At 45.2% G+C, this 23,612-nt stretch overlaps 1 protein-coding gene across 2 annotated transcripts in view; it reads right to left on the bottom strand.

Annotated features, from left to right (window-relative positions):
• Positions 1–4,641: 4,641 nt before the first annotated feature.
• tmpoa (thymopoietin a) overlaps positions 4,642–23,612 on the bottom strand; it is a 37,565-nt gene continuing 18,594 nt past the window's right edge. The window contains exons 2-8 of one of the 2 annotated variants that reach the window (XM_063217552.1): positions 21,738–21,855; positions 20,835–20,984; positions 19,724–19,845; positions 9,457–10,014; positions 8,773–8,856; positions 6,923–7,026; positions 4,642–5,697 (exon numbers count right to left, since the gene is read on the bottom strand). In XM_063217552.1, the coding sequence (XP_063073622.1) occupies positions 5,208–5,697; positions 6,923–7,026; positions 8,773–8,856; positions 9,457–10,014; positions 19,724–19,845; positions 20,835–20,984; positions 21,738–21,855 (1,626 nt within the window). In that variant the 3' untranslated portion in view covers positions 4,642–5,207. The remainder of the gene's footprint in view (positions 5,698–6,922; positions 7,027–8,772; positions 8,857–9,456; positions 10,015–19,723; positions 19,846–20,834; positions 20,985–21,737; positions 21,856–23,612) is intronic. The other variant, XM_063217553.1, reaches the window with a different exon arrangement.

Below are 23,612 nucleotides of genomic sequence, written 5' to 3' on the forward strand. Positions count from 1 at the left end.
TACATTTTTAAAATAAACATTGACTGCCAGGGATGTGTTACTTTCTACTTTTTACTTAATTTCTTGTCCCCGTGGTGGAATATCCCTTTATCCACTTTCGGGGTTTGCCAATTAAAAGGCCACGGTTCAACTCGGGATTACAGTGAAAGTTCCGAGCTTGGCACCAGAGAAAGTGTTAAGAAGATTACAAATCCCTGCCGTCTATTTCGGGGTGGGAGTCAGATAGATCAAAGAACAACCGTCGCGCTTTACCCAAAGACATACGCTATTTATTTATTTTTGCCACCAATGTTTTGTTGTTGCATCTCTAAAAAACAGTTAGCCTACTGTACTCGGGGGTCTCGTTCAGGGGGGTAAAGTGTGACTGACCAGGGCCCCGTGTATATGGGGGGGCCACACACAGTCCGATTCATGTGGCTGGGTGGGGGTCCACTGGAACTGATTGTGCATAGGGCCCTCAATTTATTCTTATTGGTGTAATTACAACACTAGGAAAAGATCTTCCATCGCTTATACTCCTGCTCGGGCAAGCCGACAGGGGAGGACAAAGGGGACAGTTGTTCCGGGCCCAGAAATGGGTTCTCATTACAGTGTATGTATTGAGTGAGGGGGCCCTTTCAGATGCCTTTGTCCTGGGCCCAGCCAAAGCTGTCAGCAGCCCTGCGCCTGCTATTCCTGTATCTAATGAAGTAGATGGTAATGAAGTAGATAGTAAGGGTATGGTACTCCTGGCCCTGCCATGGCCAAACGGTAGGGCACTTGTCTATCATGCGGCTGACCCGGGTTGGATTCCAGGCCCGGGTCCTTCCCTGTCCCCCTCTCCCCACTCGCTTCCTGTCACCACCTTCACTGTTCTATCAAAGTCAAAAAGACCAAAAAATTTAAAAAAATAAAAAAACACGAGTGAAATACATACATTACCATTTCAGTTTCTAAAGACAGACGTCAACCCTGCCATTTTTTTTTTATCATTACATATCTTTAACTTTGTGAAATATTATACCATTTAATTACTTTTCACTGTTCTTGCTTTTAAATAGAATGTGTAACACCCCAAACAATGTGTTCTTTAAAGTACATTTTATTTGATGAATTTTCACATTAACTGACCTTTTTAAAGACACAGCTATTATTTTTTTTAACACACCTGTAGTGTGATCAACACTTTGCTATCTGGGACACAAATAACAACAAATACGACTCGGAACCAGCATGTAGGATATAAAATTAAGATCTTTTTATTATGGTTTCTACAAATTATACAAGACAGACTACAACAATTAAAAAAAAAATCATCACTCCTCACACTCAAGTTTGGCCTTTTACCATTGCCAATAAACCAACAAATAAATACAAATTTAGTTGTCAGGTGATCCAATGGGTTTTGCTGTGGAAGCTACTCATGTATTTCAATATTAAGGCTGTAGCCATATCTCGGGAGTACATAAAGAAATCCAAATGATGTGACATCTTGACATGGGGAAAAAAAAAGCTTTGACATTTGCAATGAAACGTTATATAAAAATACTGCAGATGTCAAATTTCAACCTGCAGACACACCAAAACAAAGTAAATGCCAAAAGGTAGTACATTATTATTAATAAGGAAAACAAGAACCCAATAACAGTTGAAAAGATTTTACGTGATCGCAGTACAACAGACATTTCAGAAAAGCAAACAACAAAAATAACAAAAACAAAAAATGAAAACAATATCCATCATAAAAGTCAGTCATTTGTTACATGATTTCAGACATCTTGGCCAATGTTCTCGTGTGTGGTTTTCTTGTAGAAAAGCCACACTCTCTACTGTAATTCTTGATTTTTATTTATTTGTATTTTTTTAGTGGGTTAGCATGACGTCACATACGTTTCAAGTGTAACAAAGAAAAAAAAACCCTTGCGCATCTGTCTAAATGGTTCAGGATAAGCCAAGGTTAAGTTAAGAGGTAAATATTCTAATAGAATAGTCCTCTCTTTCTTAAGAAAATCTCTTGTATTAGATGATTTACCTCTTAAATTAAGCTTAATTTATCCTGAACCAGCTTTGTAGTATAGGCCTCAACAAAGCCACACGAAAACTGAAGGCTCAGGCTGAAACGCAGTATGTCACACGAAAACTGAAAACAGCGTAGATGACGCCAAGCTCCTGCCTCTCTGATGGTCTGATGAAGGGCACGCTGCCCGAGGGGTCATATGGAAGAGGGAGAGGCGGGAGCTTGGTGTCGCGGATGCGGTTTTTAGTTTTCATGTCACATACTGTACTTTTCAGCCTGAGCCTTCTGGGGCCTATACTACAAAGCTGGTTCAGGATAAATTAAGAGGTAAATCATCTAATACAAGAGCTTTTCCAGGCTCTTCTATGAGATGATTTACCTCTTAACTTAACCTCAACTTATCCTGAACCAGCTTTGTAGTATCGGCTCCAGAAGCTGAAGAAGGCTTTAGCATATTAGCCCACTGAAACAAAAACAACAAGAATGACATCGACACTTAGGGGTTTCTTTTGCCTTAAGACATGTAAAAGTTTTTATCTTTTACCTGACATGTTTTGATGGTGTTACTTCCGTCTTCATCTGAGGGTCACTGTGATGTTGATGAGTGACGTGCTTTAAAAACAGTTGATGTTGTTGTAGTTAAAGCACGTCACTCATCAACATCACAGTGACCCTCTGATGAAGACGGAAGTAACACTGTCAAAACATGCCAGGTAAAAGATCAAAACTTTTACATGTCTTAAGGCAAAAGAAACCCTAAGTGTTAAAGTTAAACAGACATGATGAACGTAATACATATAACAAGAATGACAGTCAAGAGTGAGGCTTTTCAACAAGAAATGTACAAATCTGTTTGCTTCTGTTTTTGTGAGAAAAAAAAAACGGTTCGGAGTTCAGCACACTTTCTGGAAAAAAAGAAAAGAAAAAAAAAGCGTGTGTGTGTGGTTTTCTCGCATTTACAAATGTCTAAAGGCAACTTCTGCAGACTCACAATCATAATAAACAAAGTATCCTTTCGGCTTACACAATACACACTTTATTTGAAAAATAACAGATACTTTAATACCTTGACAAGTTGTATTTTTCATATAGACTTTTAAAAAAGGTAATGGGGCTTTTTGAATCAAACCTGGTGAGGAATGCCCAATCCCTGTAGCGGTGTGAACACACAGGGTTCTCTCCATTACCCTAAAGCAGTGATTCTCAAACCTTGGGCCGGGGCCCACTGGTGGGCCCTGAAGGAATTCCAAGTGGGCCTTGTAATCATTTTCTAAAAATCTAAATTACATTTTTGTGTGTGTTGCTGTATTTAAGTTTTATTGCTTATTGGGTCATAGGTGGGCCCTGAACATTTGTTAAAATTTCAGGTGGGTCCAAAGTTGGAAAAGGTTGAACCCCTGCCCTAAAGCCAGGCTCAAAACTACACCACTCCCCATTTTGTGTCATTGACGACAGAGGTTTAATTCAATATCTGGCAAAAGCGCAATTGACAGGTCCTGTTCTCATTTGTAATTTGGATGTTGAATGGGGAAAGGTCCCCTAGAACTTGTTGTGGCTACTAGGGTGACTGTGGGGAAACGTTATTGTTTTCTCCACAGAGATGGGGTGTCACTAGGGCTGCACTGGGCCAAATAAAACTGTCAGGCATTTTCAGCCCAGACCGATCTGCCAGGCACGGCGAGAGACAACATTTTTAGGCATCTAATTTGAGTAATCTTGACCACAACAGGCAAAATGGATGGTCAAATCTGTACTGGTTTCCTGTACTGGCGTGAGGACTGATACCATTACGTACATAAAAGGGAAGGCCATGCCAGGCCCAAATCATCAACAGTCCACCGGGCAAATGCCCTGTATGCCATATGGCCAGTGCAGCCCTGGGAGTCACCTGAAGCGCGAGGCTACAAGCGCGAGGTCGAGGGTGGGAGTCAGGATATGGGAGAGAACCCAGAGACACTTCTGATTCGTTCAGCTTTTCCTGAATTCGTCTCCTCACACTCATAGTCACACACACTATGCGTGCATGCATGTGCAGTGCACACATAAGCTGTACGCTCGCGCACAAACACACACGCAAACACACATGCACGCACGCACTCACACACACTTGCACACATGTGCTCGCATTTGCAGTCACACACACTTGCAGGCATGTGCACGCATGCTGTACTGAACGCTCGCGCGCCGCACACATGTTCATTCACACACACTTACACCCCCCTTACCTCTGTGAGGCAGCAAACGCGCGTGCACGCATATTCTGTACGCTCGCTCCCACACACAAACATATGCGGACGTGTATGCGAATATATTTGTAACAAAACAGAAAACAAAACAAAAACAAAACATGTTAGGGGTGGGTTATTATAACAGTTCGTCTGTCCATTGACTGCATACGTTGTCGAGTGTGGATGTGATGGGATGGGGGAGAAAGAAAAAAAGAAAATCGTAGCTATATGCACACCAACTAGGACCAAAAGTAGTGGTGTCGCAAAATGACTAAGATGAGAAATCCAAAATCCCCCCATCAGAAGTGCTAAGATGTAACCGATAGTGGGACGACGGGAGGATGGAACAGTTTGCATGGCGTCTTGGAAGCCAGGATGGAAACAGGCTGATAGCGGGCGGATCATTCAGGCGGACGGGAGAGAAAACAGGGGCCGAATCCCCCCCCAAGAGAAGTGCTGAGATGTAATGTAACCGAGGCCGAAAAGATTGACTGTTTCAAGGTTCAGTCAAGTTGTGTATGTATATGGGACAGATTTTTGTTTTTGTGCAGTGGGACAGAGACATAGTTAGGACAGACGGGAGGATCAGGGCAAAACAGAGGCCGAATCCCCCAAGAGAACTGCTGAGATGTAACCGAGGCTGTCAAGATCGAACAGGGGGAAGGGTGGCCGTCAGGACGTGTATAGGAAGGATTTCTGTCGTTGAGGGCTGAGGATATTTTAACTGGGCTGGGGGATAGGGAGAGTGTGGGGTGTGTATATGTTGTGCGGTCGGATGTGTTTTGAGAAGTGTGTGTGTGTGTGCATAGTGTAGACTGCATGTGCTGTGGACAGGAGAAAATGTGAGAGGGGCGACACACAAACGCTTGCGTGTGTGTGTGTGTGTGCATGTGTGTGTATATGTTTTTATGAGTGTGTGTGAGCTCATGTGTTTGTGTGAGAGATGGATAGAAATAGAAAAAAGCCCTCTAACTTCTTGCTCCTCATTTGCTGGTCTGTCCCGTGGGCGTGCCCTCCTCGCCCAGCTGCGGCTGCGATTGGCTAAGGAAGCCGAACGGGTTGCTCTCATTGGTCTCCATGGCCTGGTACACCAGGAACAGGAAGCCGGCCAGCACGCCGAACACCAACACCTGCACCCACACGGGCATCCAGCGCTTACGACCACCTCCACCACCAGCCACACTCCCCACCCCGCCGATGGGGGCCCTTACGCTGGGCACAGACACCGCCCTTAGGGGGGTGGAGATGGAGGTTGAGTAGAGGGTGGAGGAGGAGGAGGTGTAGGCGGGAGGGGCGGGGGAGTTGAGGAGGCGCGAGGAGGGGGTGCGGGACTCCAGGTAGGAGGAGGAGTAGTAGGAGGTGGAGGTCTCGCTCAGGTGGTTGAGGCGCTGGCGAGTGGCGTCGTCCAACCAGCTGTCGGAGGAGAGCCCCGCTCGAGACGCCGCACCGCGGATAGGCCGCCTGCAGGTGGCGCTAGGGAAGCGAAATAATGAAACCACAGATTAACCTAATGATGCCGGATACTTAGCCCAGTTCACACCAGACGCTGAGAATTTATTGCTTCGGCACGGCCTCCTCACCAACAAATTCCTTCAAAAACCTTCCTGTTAATCTTTAAAGAGTCAATATAGTCTCTAATCTGTCTTGTGACTCCTCAATGTGAGTTACCGTTGATTTTGAAGCAATAAATTCTCAGCCTATTTTCTGGTTGGAGACGGAGCGTGCTCTATGGCTGTGTACCAGACGGTAGTGTGTGTAGCTCTGCGCCGCCAGGAGTCGCCGAAGCTACACACACAACGTCTGGTGTGAACCAGGCTACCGGATACTGCAATTATATTAATAATTTAAAAAAATGAGAGAATGAATGAATAAATAAAACAAACCACAGATTAAACACAGAAAAGAAAATCTACAACAGAGCATAAATAATAAAAAAAATAGAATAAATACATACACAAAGAAATGAATACATGCAGAAACAAAGAAAGAAACAAATAGAAAAATAAATTCTACACCAAAGAGTAAATTACCAAAATATTAACAATAATAATTAAAAGAGAACAAATATATAAATTCTCTGTGTGCATTTTATGATGGGCTGTTATTTTTTTTTTTTTTGCTCTTATTATGTGTTTGACATTGCACAGATAGACGTTGCCAGATGGCATTCAGTTTCCCCTTTGGGGATGAATTAAGTCTCGCTCAAGGAAAGAAAGAAACCACAGATAAAAACAGAAAAGAAAATCCACAACTATTTCAGTGTGCATGTGTGTATGTGTTTGTGTGTCTATGTGTGCTTACTAGGGATGGCACAAACCGCACCGAAAACCGAAACCGTACAATTCACACACATACCGAACCGAACCGTGCAATCCATCGCAAACCGCAATTCATGTACTGCCCAGAAAAATATGTAAAACAGAGATTCTGGGAGTATCTTATCCAGTCTCTCTGATTAAAACATTAGCTTATAAGACCAAATCAGAGGATGACACAATTAAAATCACACCATTTTCACATTATAAGCCAATACAAACCATATGTAGGATATTTAGTGATAAGTCCGATTCTATGAGCCAGTGCACCATTTATCATGAACTAAAAAAAAAGAACCGTAGAGAACCGAAAACCGTGACCTTGACACCGCGATATGAACCGAACCGTGAATTTTGTGAACCGTACCACCCCTAGTGCTTACCTGATTCCGGTTGGCGTGTCTACGTCGTTGGGGAACATATCTTTCAGCACGTCTTTGGCGTCGGACTTCGGGGTCTGGTCTAGAGTTGCTGACACCTTCTCTACCTGTGGAGAGAGACAAAGACACAGACACACCGTTTTTATAAATAACACAAAAAAAAGCTCAGCGAGCGAGAGCGAGAGCGAGAAACATATCCACATAGTGTTCATAGCAATCCAGTAGTCCTCCTTCAAGAAAGTCTTGGAAACATAAGCAGCATAGTGACACGTTCAAAAGCAAAAACAAAAAAAACTCCAAACACTTCACAGTACCCAAGTGACCAGAGAAAACTTTCACCAACAAAGGATTTCCCCCGAACCAAACCCAAACCCATAGCAAAGTGGCCAGGGGTAAGACTGTAGCAAATGCAAGGAATAGAACCAGTCACCCTTTGGCTGCAAGATCAACTCCTTAAACCGCCAGCAGTGCATCCCTTCATGTGCCCCCAAGGTTCAAGTTGACTTCTTACACCACCCTTCAGCAACAGAGCACCACTGTGCCACCTCACAGGCCAGTGAAGAGCTGCTAAATGGAGGAGTTCTTTCCATCATCTCAACTCCCATCTTCCCTTGTGCTTGTGGCCTCGTGATGACTGTATTAACGACAGAAGTTTAATTCAATTCAATATCTCAAAAAAGCGCAATTCAAAGATTTTGCTCATTTTCTCAATGTTGAGTGGGGGATGCGGGTCCACAAGCACAAGCCGGGGACGGGAGTTAGGAAAGAACCCCTCATGTGCCCCCCATGTTTCAAGTGTTGAGTTCTCACACCACCCTTCAGCAACAGAACACCACTGTGCCACCTCACAGGCCAGAGTGAATGTCCGTTACATGTGCCTCTCTCTATCATCATAATTCCTGTCCTCCCTTGTGCTTGTCTTCATTATGTCATTGCAAGAAGTCATTGACAAATTGATCTCGCAAAATCACAATTCAAATGGCATTTTTTCATTCACAATTGGGATGTGGAATGGGGCGAGTGAATTGTCCCCCAAAAGTTGTGTGGCTAGGCCTACCAGCCAGGAAAATACTTTTCTTCAGCAAAGTTTGAGACCACAAGCACAAGCCGGGAACGGGAGCTTGATAATGGACAGAAACCCCGATGTTTCAAGTCTCGAGTTCTCACACCACCCTTTAGCAGCAAACCATCACCTTACCACCTCACAGGCAGGAGTGAATGTCCGCTTCATGGGCTTCTTTCCATGATCCCAACTCCTGTCCTCCCCTTGTGCTTGTGGCCTCGTGATGATGACGTCATTGCCAACATAAGAATTCAATTCAATATCTCGCAATTCAAAGACCATTTTCTCATTCACATTCGGGATATTGAATGGGGGAAAAGTCCCCTAAAAGTTGCTGTGGCCAGGGTGACAGCGGGGAAACGTCATCATTTTCCCCATGGAGGCAGGGGGATCCGCTAAACACAAGGCCACAAGCTCAGGCCAAGGATGCGAGTTATGATAATGGAAGAACCCCTCATGTGCCCCCCCCTCACAATGGTTCAAGTTGAGTTCTCACACCACCATTAAAGGAGTATGCCACTATTTTGGGGCTTAATACAGTTAAAATCGTTGGCTGGGGTTTATAAAGGTGGTAAAGTGTCTTATTTTTCATGTAAGCCATTGTCTTGCTGTAAGACAAGTTAAAAGAGGGAATATGTCGCTAAGCTAGTGAAAGTCAATGTATCCGTGTAGCACCATCCCCACCATGCCACCACACAGGCAAGAGCGAAGATCCGCCACATGGTGCAACCGCCTCATGTGCCCCCCACTTCCCGCGCATGTTCCCACATCCTGTGAAGTTAGTTCCTACCCCGTTCTTCAAGGGCGTGACGGGCGAAAGGTATGGAGTGATCTTCTGCTGTTTTCCATTGGGCTTCTCAGACACCACACTGGCCTGCTTACAAGAGGATGGCCAATGTAAAACTGCACACACGCACACTCTTGAACCCACAATTCAAAATGACACATACAGGATTCAAATATTTGTCAGAGGTTACACACAGGAAATCAGGGGTACAAAAAGCATTGCCAATGCCAATGTAAAACTGTGTGCGCAAGACGGCCAATGTAAAACTGCCTGCTCACACACACGCATGCACACACACACACACAACTACACTAGACACACACACACACACACTAGACACACACACACACACACACTAGACACACACACACACACACTAGACACACACACACACACACACACACACACACACACACACACACACACACACACACACACACACACACACACACACACACACACACACACACACACACACACACACACACACACACACACACACACACACACACACACACACACACACACTAGACACACACACACACACACACACACACACACACACACACACACACACACACACACACACACACACACACACACACACACGCTTGTCTGGTCAGGAGAAAGGAGACCATTACACAGCCAAATAAGACCCACAGCCCAAATAAGGATATCATTAGTTACCTGCTCGCTCTGCCCCTGGTACACATGGGTGCGTTGCTTCAGCAGCATTGGCGCCTGTTCTTGGTTATTGAACCGGTATGAGGAAGAGTACTCCTCCTCATCCTCACCTGCACCTACTCCGGTAATAGTGGAGGTGATGGAAGAGGAAGTGAACTTGGACAAGGGAGTGGGCCGAGGGCCCTCATTGGCTGCATCAGAGGAAGCGGTCTTGGACCTGGAGCTGGATTGGACAATCACAGGCGGATCTGCATTTCCATTGGCTCCTGAAAAGGCAGAAGACTTGGACCTGGATTTGGATTGGGCAATCACAGGTAGGGGTGGATCCGGTTGCTCCTTGGCTGCTGTTAAGGCAGAAGACTTGGACCACGATTTTGATTGGACCACCACAGGAGGATCCGGATGCTCATTGGCTGCAGTGAAGGCAGAAGATCTGGACCTGGATTGGACAACCACAGGAGGATCCGGATGCTGATTGGCTGCAGTGAAGGCAGAAGATCTGGACCTGGAACTGGATTTGGATTGGACAACCACGGACAGGGGCGGGTCCTGAGCTGCGGCCTTTTGACAGAAAGAATCACCATGGTAACAGATTTAATCCTGACCAAAGAGCTTTGGGCTTATTTACATGTACATGTCTAGCACGACATCTCATCTCAAATGACACCCATGGAGCCGTATTTCCTTACTTTATTGACAAATGTATCTTTTTTCATGACCAGTTAGGGCTCTCTCTCAAGACTCTTTGATCATGACTTAGCATTCTAGCGAGCAATATGAAGAGGCCGTTTACACATATGTGGATGTTTCTTCAGTTTCGGCCTCTCATTTAACTTTCAAAACTCCTTTTAAATTCACATTTAAAAATATCTGCATATGTGTGACCAGAACCTAGGTGGGAATGATGCTCACGAAGGAGTGATCCCGTTTTACACCACGTGCTTAAGAAATTGTAGGGTGGACAGAGAGAGCGCGCCACCAAGAGATCAATCAATAATATGATGACACTTAGCAGACGTGAAAGAAAACTGGATCAACCACAGCAGTGAATGTTAAGCTAACTGCTACTCTAGGTTAGCCGCTAATACAGGGTGCATTCTAATATGCGGACTCCCGTCCTCCCTTGCATGCTTGTGGCCTGGCGATGGCATCACTGACTATAGAAGTGCATTTCAATATCTTGTGAAAGCGCAATTCTAAAGTAATTCTCATTTGCAACCTGTCCCCCAAATGTTGTTGTAGCTAGGCTGACAGTTGGGAAACTGTGTTCTACATGGAGGCGGGGCGTCAGCGAAATGTGAGGCCACAAGCAGGTTGAGGACGGGAGTCCACATATTGGAATCCACCCACAAGCCCATGTCAATAGTCACCTTGGAGTGATTAAGGTCGTGCAGGTGGACCGCGGGCACCTTAGTGCGAGATATGTCGTGAAGGTAGACAACTGCTACCTTGGACACAGAACTGCTGGTGGTGGTGAAGCCCCTGAGTGATTCTTTACGCTGGTAAAAGGAAAACATGCACACGAGACGTTAGCAAAGTCCCAAGTGAAAACTGACAATTAAGTCCGCGACACAAAGCTCCTGTTTATCTTACTTTAATGTGACGTTTCACAGAGAAACGGGAGCTTGGTGCCGCATTTTTTAATTTTTGTTTTCATGTGACTTCGCAAGTCCTGCAACCCAATCTTTTTTAGATGGATGTGTGTGTTTTTTTCTCTTTGTTACAACAAAATCCCCAGTACCTAGTCCCGTGCCATTCTGCTCGCAGGACGGAGAGAAAGGAAAGGGAGAAAGATGCAGAAGAGATGGTGATGATGGTGACAAAAAAAGAGTGTGGTGAAAAAGAAGTAAAAGCGATCATGTGGACCCCATGAGAGATTCAGAAGGAGAGGAGGGAGAACCTTTCGTGAAATATAACTGTAAGAGCAATTGTTTGAATCCAAGAGGGATTTAGGAAAAGAGGGAGGACCTTTCCGTTCTCCCGTGAAGAGAAGCTGTGTCGACGCTGGGTCTTGATCTTCGCAGAAGTTAGGATGAAGGTATCATCCAAAGACGGATGCCATTTTGGAGCCAAACTGGGCTTTTATTGGTAGATGGAACAGAAGACAAACCATTGGAGACAAGACATTGAAGGATCCGTGTGTGTATACAGTATATACACAGTACAGTACGTCTCTGTATGTCTCTGTATGTCTCCGTGTGTGTGTGTGTGTGTGTGTGTGTGTGTGTGTGTGTGTGTGTGTGTGTGTGATGGGAATAGTGCAGTACATAACACAATTATTGTTCTTGCATTCAGTACACCAGTGCAGCTGCCTTCACCAACAGCAATACTTCGCTTGTTCTGCAGTGAACACCAACCATATGTGCTCCATACGCTAACAACTTAACACAATAACGTAATAAAATAAGTCAAACCTAAATCATGCAATACATATCAAATTTCGTGTTCCTCAAGCACCAACAAGCTGAAGGCACCTTAACACTAGTGCGACCAATACTACACACCATTGAGAAGAACTATAGAAGTGTGTTCCCTTTAACAGCTCTGGGGTGCGTTTCTCAACAGCATTGTTGGTAACCAATAGTGCGTTAACTAAGTTAGCAACTTAGTAACTTACTGGGTTGCAATACAATTTCCCATTGGCAAACTACTAACTGCTTAGCAACAAAGCTTTCAAGAAACGGGACCCAAGTAACGACATCGGAGGAACGGGTCCCTGAACTCCACAATACCTGTACTGGTCCAGTGGACTCAAAGGTCTCCATAGCAACCCTTGTGGTTCTGTTGGCTCTGCCCAGAGTCGAAAGACTCTTGGTGTCTGTAGTGAAATCCTGAACAAAAAAAGCAACACAATTTCCAGTGTACATGATTCTAGTAGATGTGGATTTACGGACATTAAGAGTTCATTTGGATAAATGAAGCATCTCTACTCTACTGCTAATTGACATAATAGTAGTCAAAAAGTCAGTTTTTTTTCACTGTTCGTAGCTCACATGGAGCACAGATTAAAAAGCAGACGGTAATCCTTGGACAGGAAGTCAGGATTGTACGCCGAAATGGCAGTCTCATGCGTTCAACAGTGGCATTGTTGACAAAGCAATGGCAAGATCATGCCAGGAAACAAAACCACCTTTTCCTCATTTCTCTTCTTCTTTCTGTGGTTGAAAGACGGGTTTAGCATGTAAACCCTGCGGGCCATTTGAAGCTTCTCTAATAGGTCAAAAACCTAAAACAAATGCTGCCATTTTGCAGAGCAACTTATTTATTGGGCACATCACCTGACTAAAACACTGCAGCCAAATAAAGTTATTGTAAAATGTGCAGGATTGTTTTTTTAAATATAGGTTCTTGATTTGCAACCTCATTGGGTAATTTCCAAAGCATATGTCAAATGTTCACATTTTGTTCTAAAGCTACTTCTGGTCTACATTCTCTACGCCAAACATTTGCAGTCTTTTCAATTAAACCCTCTTCTGAGCACATATGGTCCCATTTGATTTTAGTGTGATTGTTTTTAACTCTGAGTGTTGAATCAACACAGTACAGCCATGTAGGCTCTATAATAGTTTTAAAAGATTTAAATGTAACACTATTGAAAGGGATTACACATGCTCTGAACAGTGTTGAATTAACTCTATACATGTTCCTGTGCAAGGTAAACATTTACCTGAGGTGGGGGATCATCAAAGAGGTCCTAAAAGGGAAAAGCAGCCTTGTGTACATTACTTCTGATCAGGGGACACTTTCAAACACAGTGAGAACGCTAAGTGAAAACCCACCTGGAAAACTCCCCTCGCCATTGTGGCACAGCACTCCACAGCACACATGTGCAATGCACACTGCACACAACAATATCACATGTAATGCCTCACCCGTGCAAGGTGGGTAAATGCTTGGAATAGATTTGTAAAGTGCCTCGCAAAGCAACAAAACACAATCACTAACACCACAGTGACGTAAACACATCGTGTGACCCAGTCACCAAACTATCCACAAGTCGCACGCGCGCACACGCGCACACGACCGGGCATGCTTATAAACAGAAGTGCAAAAGGAAGCAAAAAGTGTGTTCAATAAAGCAAAGTGTGTTTCTACATATCACCATCTGCCTATTAATCCCTTGTGTGAACATATCCCGAGACCTACAAACAGCTTCACACCTTTACCAGCCCAGGAGCCCAGTACTTGGAGGTGCCGAAAAAGATTGAAGACCTGTGACGATGTGAAGAAAGTAGAAGTATGGAGAATTATGAGATCTAGAAGTTGTGGAGAAAGGTGATGGATGGGTGGATGGAAGGATGTAGACAGCAGGAAGATTGATAGCAAGTGGAAAGCACAGGACCTGGACTTCTACTGGTCCAAGTGAACACAACCTTCAAAACAACTTTTTTCTCCACCAACACTCAAGTGCTTAAGTCCCAAGGACCAACACATGAGCAATAAAGGGATGTGCGATAAAAAGATGTGGAGGGAGAAGCTAAAAGAAGGCGTGGAGAAGAGGAGTGTCGGGAGACAGTGATCTGGAGAAGATGAATGAAAGTGAAAAAATCACGTGTCCCATTTTCATCATCGTGATGTGACGAGAGGTGTGAGAGGTGAGAGATGTGGATGAAAATGCAGAATGAGAATGAAGACGAAGAAAAGGTGACCAGAAGAAAGTGCAAGTGGAATAAATGAAATGTCCCATTTTTGTCATCGTGCCACATTAGCACACCACAACACCACAGTGCACTGCACATTACGAAATTCAACTCTGCATCACATAACACATTTTGAGTAAGAGAAGAGGAGCACGTTTACAATGTTATCACACGTGTGGTACTGTGATGAAAAAGAGATAATAGGTGAACAGCGGATATATTGCGACACAGACACAGCACTCCACAGCACACACAAGTGGGTCAAAGACGTCTTTGTCATTCAGTGTTACGGACACCTTCCGCCGACTGTAACTGCAAAAAAAACCCCATGATTTTTAAATTGGTTCAAGTGAATGGATGACAGCCGAGGCTTTCACGAATTTCCTGTAACAATAAATAAATAAAAAGAGTCATGTTTTTACAGTTACAGTCAGTAGAAGGCATCCGTTACACTGAATGACAATGCCATTTTGCACGTCTTTGACCCAAGTGCACATTGCCCATAACAAAACTGCATCTACTGCCTCACCCGTGCAAGCTGGTAAATGCTTGAAATAGGACTGTGAAGTGTCTCTCAAAAGGAACAAAACACCATCACTAACACCACAGTGACATAAACGCATAATGTTAAGAGGACCACATGTACAATATCACACCCCAAAAAATGATTGAGATAATAAAAGGTGAACACCGTGGAAATTGAGTAAGTTAGGAGGAGCGAGTTTACAATGTCATCACTGGCTATCATAGCCAGTTCAAGCATCGGGGAGGCGCGACGAACACGCCTCTTAATGCTCAGGATGGGATCATCCTCTTCATCTTCCTCATCATCATCATCATCATGCCTCTTGGCTTCCTCCTCCACCACCTTTTCATCCTCCAGCGGCTGTGCTTTCTCTAATCGCACAGACCTCTGAATACACACACACACACACACACACACACACACACACACACACACACACACACACACACACACACACACACACACACACACACACACACACACACACACACACACACACACACACACACACACACACACACACACACACACACACACACACACACACACACACACACACACACACACACGTTCATAGTCCAGTAAAACTGCAGAAAAAGACCAAAGTATTTCCCCATAACTGGTGAACATAGCAGATCTGGAGAAACAATCAAGCTTCACTCCTCCTCCCTTGAAGAGGGGGTCTGGAAAATACTTTGTTTCACAAAACATTCTTTCTTGCACATACTGTACCGACATGGACTACACCCCCTGCCCCCAACACACTCACGTGTACACACACACAATGGTAAAATGATGATACAATGGGCCCCAGGACAAGACACTGAAAGGCCCCCCACCACCCAATACAGGAGGGTCCTGGGGCAAATGCCCTGCTCACCCCCCCTATAGCTCCTGCACAATACAGCACATGAGGCACCACGTGTTACACACTTTGGCCACCAGGGTGTGCTGTGGCACAGAGGGAGGCCAGGAAGCAGGGTTGCCAGATGATGATGCCCCATGATTTCCAACCCAAGAAAATGCTCAAAACCCACCTGGAAGCACTAAATAATGGCCAATTTGAACTCAATTCTATTGACTTTTGGCTATAAATCTGTACAAAAACCCAACCAAATGTCACTGGTTTTTACCCGCAGACGGTCGTGCTGAGCAACCCAATTGGGTGGGAAACGGCCCAATCTGGCAACACTGCAACTAAGCCCTGAGGGCGGGGTGCAGTGGAGCAGAGCAGGCACGCAGGAATCAGGATGGACAAGAGAGAGAGAGAGAGAGAGAGAGAGAGCGAGAGAGAGAGAGAGAGAGAGAGAGAGCGAGAGAGAGAGAGAGAGAGAGAGAGAGAGAGAGAGAGAGAAGCAGAGCAGGCACGCAGGAATCAGGATGGAGAAGAGACGAAAACTGAAGAACTCCGACTGAAAACACATGCAGAGGAAGAAAAACTTCGCTCTGGGGGGAATGTAGGGAGGGAAGCATGGTTAAGTCCTACTCCTTGAGTTTCCCAATCTCTTTTTTTACCTACCCCCTAAGCCTTTTCAACTAGAATTTCATTTGGGCGACATTTAAAAAAATGTGGCCAAACTTAAATTGGGGTGGCACATTTTCAGCCATCAGTACTAATGGCCCTAAAGAGACCTGTTGTGATTTCATTTCACCTTTTTCCTTCACTGACACACACAGGCTTTCTGGTGTAGCCATGATGGTTTGACAGCATATTTAAACAATGTGTTTAAGAGTCCTGACAATTTTTTTGAAAACGGAGGTATAAAGCTTAAGACAACTGTGTGATAAAGAAACCTGTGTGTATGTGCTGCGAGTTCATATATTAATGGCAAATAGAGAATGAGTTTGAACTTGAGGTCAAGTCTGAAAAGAGAGAAGGAGTAGAAATGTGGTGTGTGCTTGTGAGGAGTGCAAATTTGGACAGGGAGAAGAATTCCACACGTGGACAGTAAATAGCATTTGAAGAGGATGATATCTGAGGGGAGAAACAATGGGATGGAGAGAGAGAGAGAGAGAGAGAGAGAGAGAGAGAGAGAGAGAGAGAGAGAGAGAGAGAGAGAGAGAATGAGAGAGAGAGAGAGAGAGAGAGAGATCTGAGGGGGGAAACAATGGGCACGTCAAGAAGAGATGATGAGTGAATGCTTCACTGCCTAAATCATCAGTATAGAGAGAGAGAGAGAAAGAGAGAAAGAGAGAGAGAGAGAGAGAGAGAGAGAGAGAAGAGAGAGAGAGAGAGAGAGAGAGAGAGAGAGAGAGAGAGAGAGAGAGAGAGAGAGAGAGAGAGAGGACGGGAGGACGGACAGACAGGAGGTGAAATAAGGGGGGGAGGGGTAAGAGAGCAGCAAGAGGATATAAGTAAGGAGTGGAGAAAGAGAGGAGAATTGAGAGGAGAGGAGAGAGAACAGACAGCGAAAGAAAAGGGATGGGGGGGGCTTAAACAGGGGGGAGAGAACAGAGGAAAGTTGGGGAAGAAAAAGGAGGGAGACAACAGAGAGGAGAGAGGGGGGGAAAGGGAAGTGAGGGGAGGAAGAGAAGAGAGGCAGAGCTGCCAATTTACACAGATTAAAGGAGTATGTGTTCATGAGAGAGAGAGAGAGAGCGCGTGTTAACAAGAAAAAATGAGTGTATGAGCAAGGGAGTGAGGAGAGAGAAACGAGAGACAGAGTAAGTTAAACGGGAAGGATAGAGAGAGGGAGGAGGGAGGAGGAGAGAAGTCTAATCCCAGTCATGTGGTGGAATCTCATTTCTTTACTAAGTGTGTGTGAGAAAGATATGTTGACTGAAGCAGCCCACATTCCAAGTGTGTGTTTCAAGGAAAATCAGCTGTCTAAACAGTTAAAATATTTAAGTGATGTTCAATATGTGAGTGGCCAAGTACAGTGCATGAACCAGAGGACTGTCTGTAGCCACTGACAAGAACATGTGTGTTAGAAAACTTAATTACAGTGATAACTCGAAGATGAGGTTGTATGATAATCTTTTTCTTTTTTAAATCAGATCAGGACTCAGGACTTGTGTTCATTTGGAGGTCTGAATCAGATACAGCTTATTTGTACATTTTTCAAACAATACTCCTATGTGCTTAAAAACTGCAACAGAGCAGAGAGATTTTCAAGTGTAACTTTAACACACCACACGTTGAGAAGTATTCGTCAATAGCATGGGTGCTGTTAATTGTCTCTGATAAAGACATGGCAAATCGTTTTAAGACTCTGCAGTCCTTTATAGCAGCGATTATCAAATTGGGGACTGCAAAGGTATTTCCTTCTTCAATCAGACACAGTTTCTTTGAGAGATTGTCAAGTGTTACTTTAATGCAACACAGGTTGAGAAGTATTTGTCAAGAGCAGGGATGCTGCAAGTGGTCTCCGATAAAGGCGTGTGTTGGCGAGTTGTTTCAGACTCTGTAATCCTCTCTAGAAATGCTATTGTTGAGGTTTCCAAAATGATTTTAGTGGATAATGAGCTCCCAGCATGGAGCTTTACTTAGAGGGTGGTGGTCAGGATGGTGAAGCTTTACTCTGAGGGGGTTGTGGTGGGATGGTCATGCTTTACTGACGGGGTCGCAGGGGTGGTGATGCTTTAGTGTGAGGGGGTTGTGGTGGAGATGGGGATGGTGGGATAATCTAATAGCTTACGTGACCCGACGCTGACATGGACCCCACACTGTTCACATTGTGTGTGTGTGTGTGTGTGTGTGTGTGTGTGTGTGTGTGTGTGTGTGTGTGTGTGTGTGTGTATGTGTGTAACAAGTCTGTGTTCATTGTGTGCGCAGTGTCTGTGTGTGAGTGTGTGTCTGTGTGTGAGTGTGTGTCTGTGTGTGAGTGTGTATGTCTGTGTGTGTGTGTGTGTATGTCTGTGTGTGTGTGTGTGTGTATGTCTGTGTGTGAGTGTGTATGTCTGTGTGTGAGTGTGTATGTCTGTGTGTGAGTGTGTATGTCTGTGTGTGAGTGTGTATGTCTGTGTGTGAGTGTGTATGTCTGTGTGTGAGTGTGTATGTCTGTGTGTCTGTGTGTGTGTGTGTGTGTGTGTGTGTGTGTGTGTGTGTATGTCTGTGTGTGAGTGTGTATGTCTGTGTGTGAGTGTGTATGTCTGTGTGTGAGTGTGTATGTCTGTGTGTCTGTGTGTCTGTGTCTGTGCTTCACTCAATGTGCAGCCTATAGAAGCCTCTACAGCACAGCACTCAGTTCATAGCCAATGACTGCAACTGCATTGACAAGAGCCTGCAAGTAGTAGTGGGCCATGTTTCTCAAAAGCATAGTTGGTAGCTAGTTGGCAACTTGGGTAGTTGCTAATGGGAAATTGCTTTCCAAACAACAAAGTAGCAAACATAGTTACAACTATGATTTCAAGAAATGCTGCTCTGAACATCACTATTTATTACACTCCTTCCCTCCAGCATCTGACCACTCCTGTCTTGCCTCTGTGTGTGTGTGTGTGTGTGTGTGTGTGTGTGTGTGTGTGTGTGTGTGTGTGTGTGTGTGTGTGTGTTGCCGGCCTGTGTCTGTGTCTGTGTTTAGGAGATTGCATGAATGGCCACAGTGTGTGTACGAGTGTGGACCGGAGCACAGGGTCAGTCAATATACAGCCTTCACATGACTGCAGTTAGCATGCGGGGGCACCGCAGAGGAGGAGAGAGAGAGAGAGAGAGAGAGAGAGAGAGAGAGAGAGAGAGAGAGAGAGAGAGAGAGAGAGAGAGAGAGAGAGAGAGAGAGAGAGAAGAGAGAGGAAAGAGAGAGAGAGAGAGAGAGAGAGAGAGAGAGAGAGAGAGAGAGAGAAAGAGAAAGAGAGAGAGAGAGAGAGAGACACACAACGCGAGAGAGCGAAAGAAAGAAAGAAAGAAAGAAAGAGCGAAAGAAAGAAAGATCAGACTGAATGTATACAAATTGCTTGTGATTGAGAGGGATGTAGATAATGCTGTGATGGCTTGTGTTGATACCAGGGGTTGGTGTTTGTAATCACATTGCAGGTATCCATGAGACCTTGTGCGACAGCATCAGTACATCTCTAACTGAGTAAAACATTAGCAAGTGGCTGTTTGTGACCTTGACCTGTGTGTGTGTGTGTGTGTGTGTGTGTGTGTGTGTGTGTGTGTGTGTCTTACCCTGTTGTGCTGACTGCTTCTGCTGCCTGCTCGTGAGGTTACTGGGGTCTTCCCTCTGCTCCTCAGCGGTCTCTCCACCACTGGTGCCGGTTCGGGCTCGGGCTCGGGTTCAGGTGCCACCTCTGACAGAACCAACACATGACTTTAGGGCCTGGTTCATTACAATAGGGCCTGGTTAATTAGCAATTGGTTGGTTATGACGGTGCCGGTTTGTTGCAGTGGAATAGGGCCTGGCTCATTAAAATAGGGGCCCGGGTCGTTACAATGGGGCACCTAAGTCTCCACCCCTTCCGGGCGGCTTCTGGGGCTGGCAACGGAAAAACTTTTGACTGGGCTGTAATGGACTGATCAAAGCTATTTTCCGACCCACCTCGCATTTCCCCGTCGATCACACATATGCTGTGACTCATAATTAATAACAACCAATGGTGTGCTTGTTGACTTCACTTGGCAAGCGATTTTTGAGTTGTGAGTGTGGAAAAATATGTAATTATTTGGACTACACAACAGACGTCGCATGTCTGACGTGCAGCCACTTAAGCCACGGTGCAGCGGTAGGGTTGGCTGTGCCTCGGTTCACGTCAGATATGCGAGGCGCAAGTGTAGTCTCCAACACAGTTTTGCACAAAAGCTAAAATAACGTTTCTTGCGTGCCGAAAATGAGTGGTCTTACGACGCAAATCCAAACCTTTCAAATTCACTGTCATCATATGTGAAATCCGGAGCACATGCCAAACGGGATGAGGATTTAGCTTGACTCGCTCCATTAACTCGCATTCAAAATTTTGCGAGCTCCTGCCCCATGGATCGGAAGTAGAAGGGCGTGACTTAGGTGCCCCATAGGTATGGGACCTGGTGTTTTAAAATAGGGGCCCGCTTTGTTACAATAGGGCCCTGCTTTGCTACATGTAGGGGCCTGCTTTGCTATAACATGTTACATTAGGGCCAAGTTCGTTACCATAGAATGGAGCCCAGTTCGGTACAATAAGTATGGGGCATGGTCCATTACAACAGGACATGAGTCATTACAACAGGGGGCCTGGTTAGTTACAATGGGGCCCAGCTCGTTATCATAGAGCCCGGCAAGTTACAACGGGGCCTTATTCGTTACCTTCCTCCTTGTCGCTATAGTGATCCGACTCGGCGCCGCCGTTCTGGTTGCCATCCGTCTCCGTGACGACCTCGGGTGGGGGCGTGGCTTCAGGTGGACCCTCATCTATAAGTTTCTGAAGCTTACGTTCATACAGCTTACGAGTGGAGGCTGCACACACAAACACAAAAACACACACACACACAAGCATGAATAACTCTTCTTTACATCCTCAAATCATAATTTACAGTAGAGATTGTTGATCTGCAATTCATAATTGATGCAAGAGTATTCAAAACATCTGGATTTGTTAAATCCGACAGGCAACAACCAAAACCATCCAATCCCAGAGGAGGAGGAAGACAGGATGTGACGTCATGAGAGCACTGGAGGTCGTGGCTTGGTTGATGGATGAAAGTTCAGAAAACCCTGCACATTGCTTACTGTTCTTTTTTTCTGATTTTATGTCTTGGAGTGAACAGCGCGTTTTGCTCAGCACGTCATCAGATTCGCTCTTTGCTGCAAGCAGTGTGCAGTGTTTTTTTTAAGGACCAGTTCAGTCAATTTTAATATGCTGTTGTATTGCTCACGGTACCCTTGACTTGTCAGTACCTGGTGATGCCACATTTATATTTTTGGGAATAAATAAAAATGTTTTTTTGAAATGTAAACAAAGCGCTGCCCCCATTACAATGACCAGGATCTCGGAAACGGCTGAAGAAGAAAAAAAAAACCCTCAGGTACTGACAAGTCCAGGGTAGTGTGAGCATTGACTGAACTGGTCCTTTAACTTTCATTTTTGATCAAGTTTTCCTGCCACACATCTGCTCATGTGTTACTGAGCGCTTGTGCACAAGGACTCTTGAACGCAGTCCATTTACTCTTTATTTGCTGAGGTGGGCGGGCCTAGCGACGCATACTCACCTACGATTGGCCCGACGCTGAGGCCGTACTTGCGCAGCTCTTCGCGTAGATCCTCGTCACTCAGCTCCAGCACGTCAACTTCCTCCGGCCGCGGCTTATCAGTCTTCTTTGTGGCTTTCTGAAGACACACAAATAAATAAAACAAGATGGACATTAGTACAGCTTGAGTGTGTGTGTGTGTGTGTGTGTGTGTGGGGCGCTTATCAGTCTTCTTTGTGGCTTCCTGATGACACAAATAAACAAGACTCACATTAGACGTGGGTGTGTGTGTGGCTTAACCATCTTCTTAGTGGCTTTGTGACAACACACAAATAAACAAGACTGGCATTAGACACGTGTGTGTGTGTGTGTGTGTGTGTGTGTGTGTGTGTGTGTGTGTGTGTGTGTGTGTGGCGCTTATTCGTCTTATTTGGTAGCTTTCTAATAACACAAACATTATCAGAGTCCACATCTTAGTCTTTGCTGGCAACACACAAATAAACAGCAAAACGAACCTCAATTTTTGCATCTCATAAGTGTGTGCGTTGTGGCTTTCTAAAGAGACAAATATAAAAAGTTGGAAACCAGTGTTGTCTGTGTGTGTGTGTTTCTTGCAAGTTTTCGCTGTTGCTTTCCAACAAGATACAAATAACAATACGTGTGAAGCCTTCTGATAAGGAGGACACACCATTTACGGCATACACTCCTATTGCTATACCTAATTCACGCACCCTGTATGTATGTGTGTGCGTGCACATGTGACTTTTTGACAAGCACATGGTAAGAGACGACTGGATGCTGGACATCAGCTGAGTCAGGACATGGGGACTGTGCCACTGACCTACATTCCCTCAAGTGTGTGTGGAGGGAGAGAGAGAGAGAGAGAGAGAGAGAGAGAGAGAGAGAGAGCGAGTGCGAGAGAGAGCGCGAGCGAGAGAGAGAGAGAGCGCGAGCGAGCGACAGAGAGAGAGAGAGAGAGAGAGAGAGAGAGAGAGAGAGAGAAACTTCTGTGGGAATTCCACAGCTGAGCTGACCACTTTGCAATGCATATCAGTTGCCACTTGCACCAAAGCAAACGCATGCAGAACCGTAGAGAACCGAAAACCGTGACCTTGACACCGCGATATGAACCGAACCGTGAATTTTGTGAACCGTACCACCCCTACTCAACACATGTGCCTACAAGCAGCCCCGGTCATGCATGCTTGCAAGCATCACCTACTCTGCAACTGGTACAAATTTGGCAGTCCGTCAGTGTGCGAATGTGTAGAGACAGAGAGAGCAACCTTGGCAGGGCTGACCACTTTTCTTTGAAATGCATATCAGTTGCTACCCCGCTTCTTGCAAACTTGCACCCATCGTATGCCACTTACAACACATGTGCCTGTAGACAACCAGCCTTGGTCATGAATGAGCTACTCAGCAACGAGAGAGAGAGAGAGAGAGAGAGAGAGAGAGAGAGAGAGAGAGAGAGAGAGAGAGAGAGAGAGAGAGAGAGAGAGAGAGAGAGAGAGAGAGAGAGAGAGAGAGAGAGAGAGAGAGAGAGGAGAGAGAGAGAGAGAGAGAGAGAGAGGGAGAGAGAGAGAGAGAGAGAGAGAGAGAGAGAGAGAGAGAGAGAGCAAATTCTGTGGGAAATCTTACAGCTGACTGCTGCATATCAGTTGCTAACTTGTACCACACGCCTACCACTTGCAGCGCGCATGCCTATCTGCAGCCTCTCATGCATGCATGCCTGACCTCCTCTGCAACAGGTACAACCTTGCAAGTTGGCACCGTGAGTAACTGCAGTGAATGTTGCATCTCTGCCAATGCGGTTTGGTTGGCTTCAGATCTCTCGGACAAGACAAGTATTTGGCACAACCACAGAAAGCTGCAGAGAAGTTTCAGGCTTTATTT

This window comes from Engraulis encrasicolus, chromosome 15 (genome assembly GCF_034702125.1).
Source record: "Engraulis encrasicolus isolate BLACKSEA-1 chromosome 15, IST_EnEncr_1.0, whole genome shotgun sequence".
NCBI lineage: Eukaryota > Metazoa > Chordata > Actinopteri > Clupeiformes > Engraulidae > Engraulis > Engraulis encrasicolus.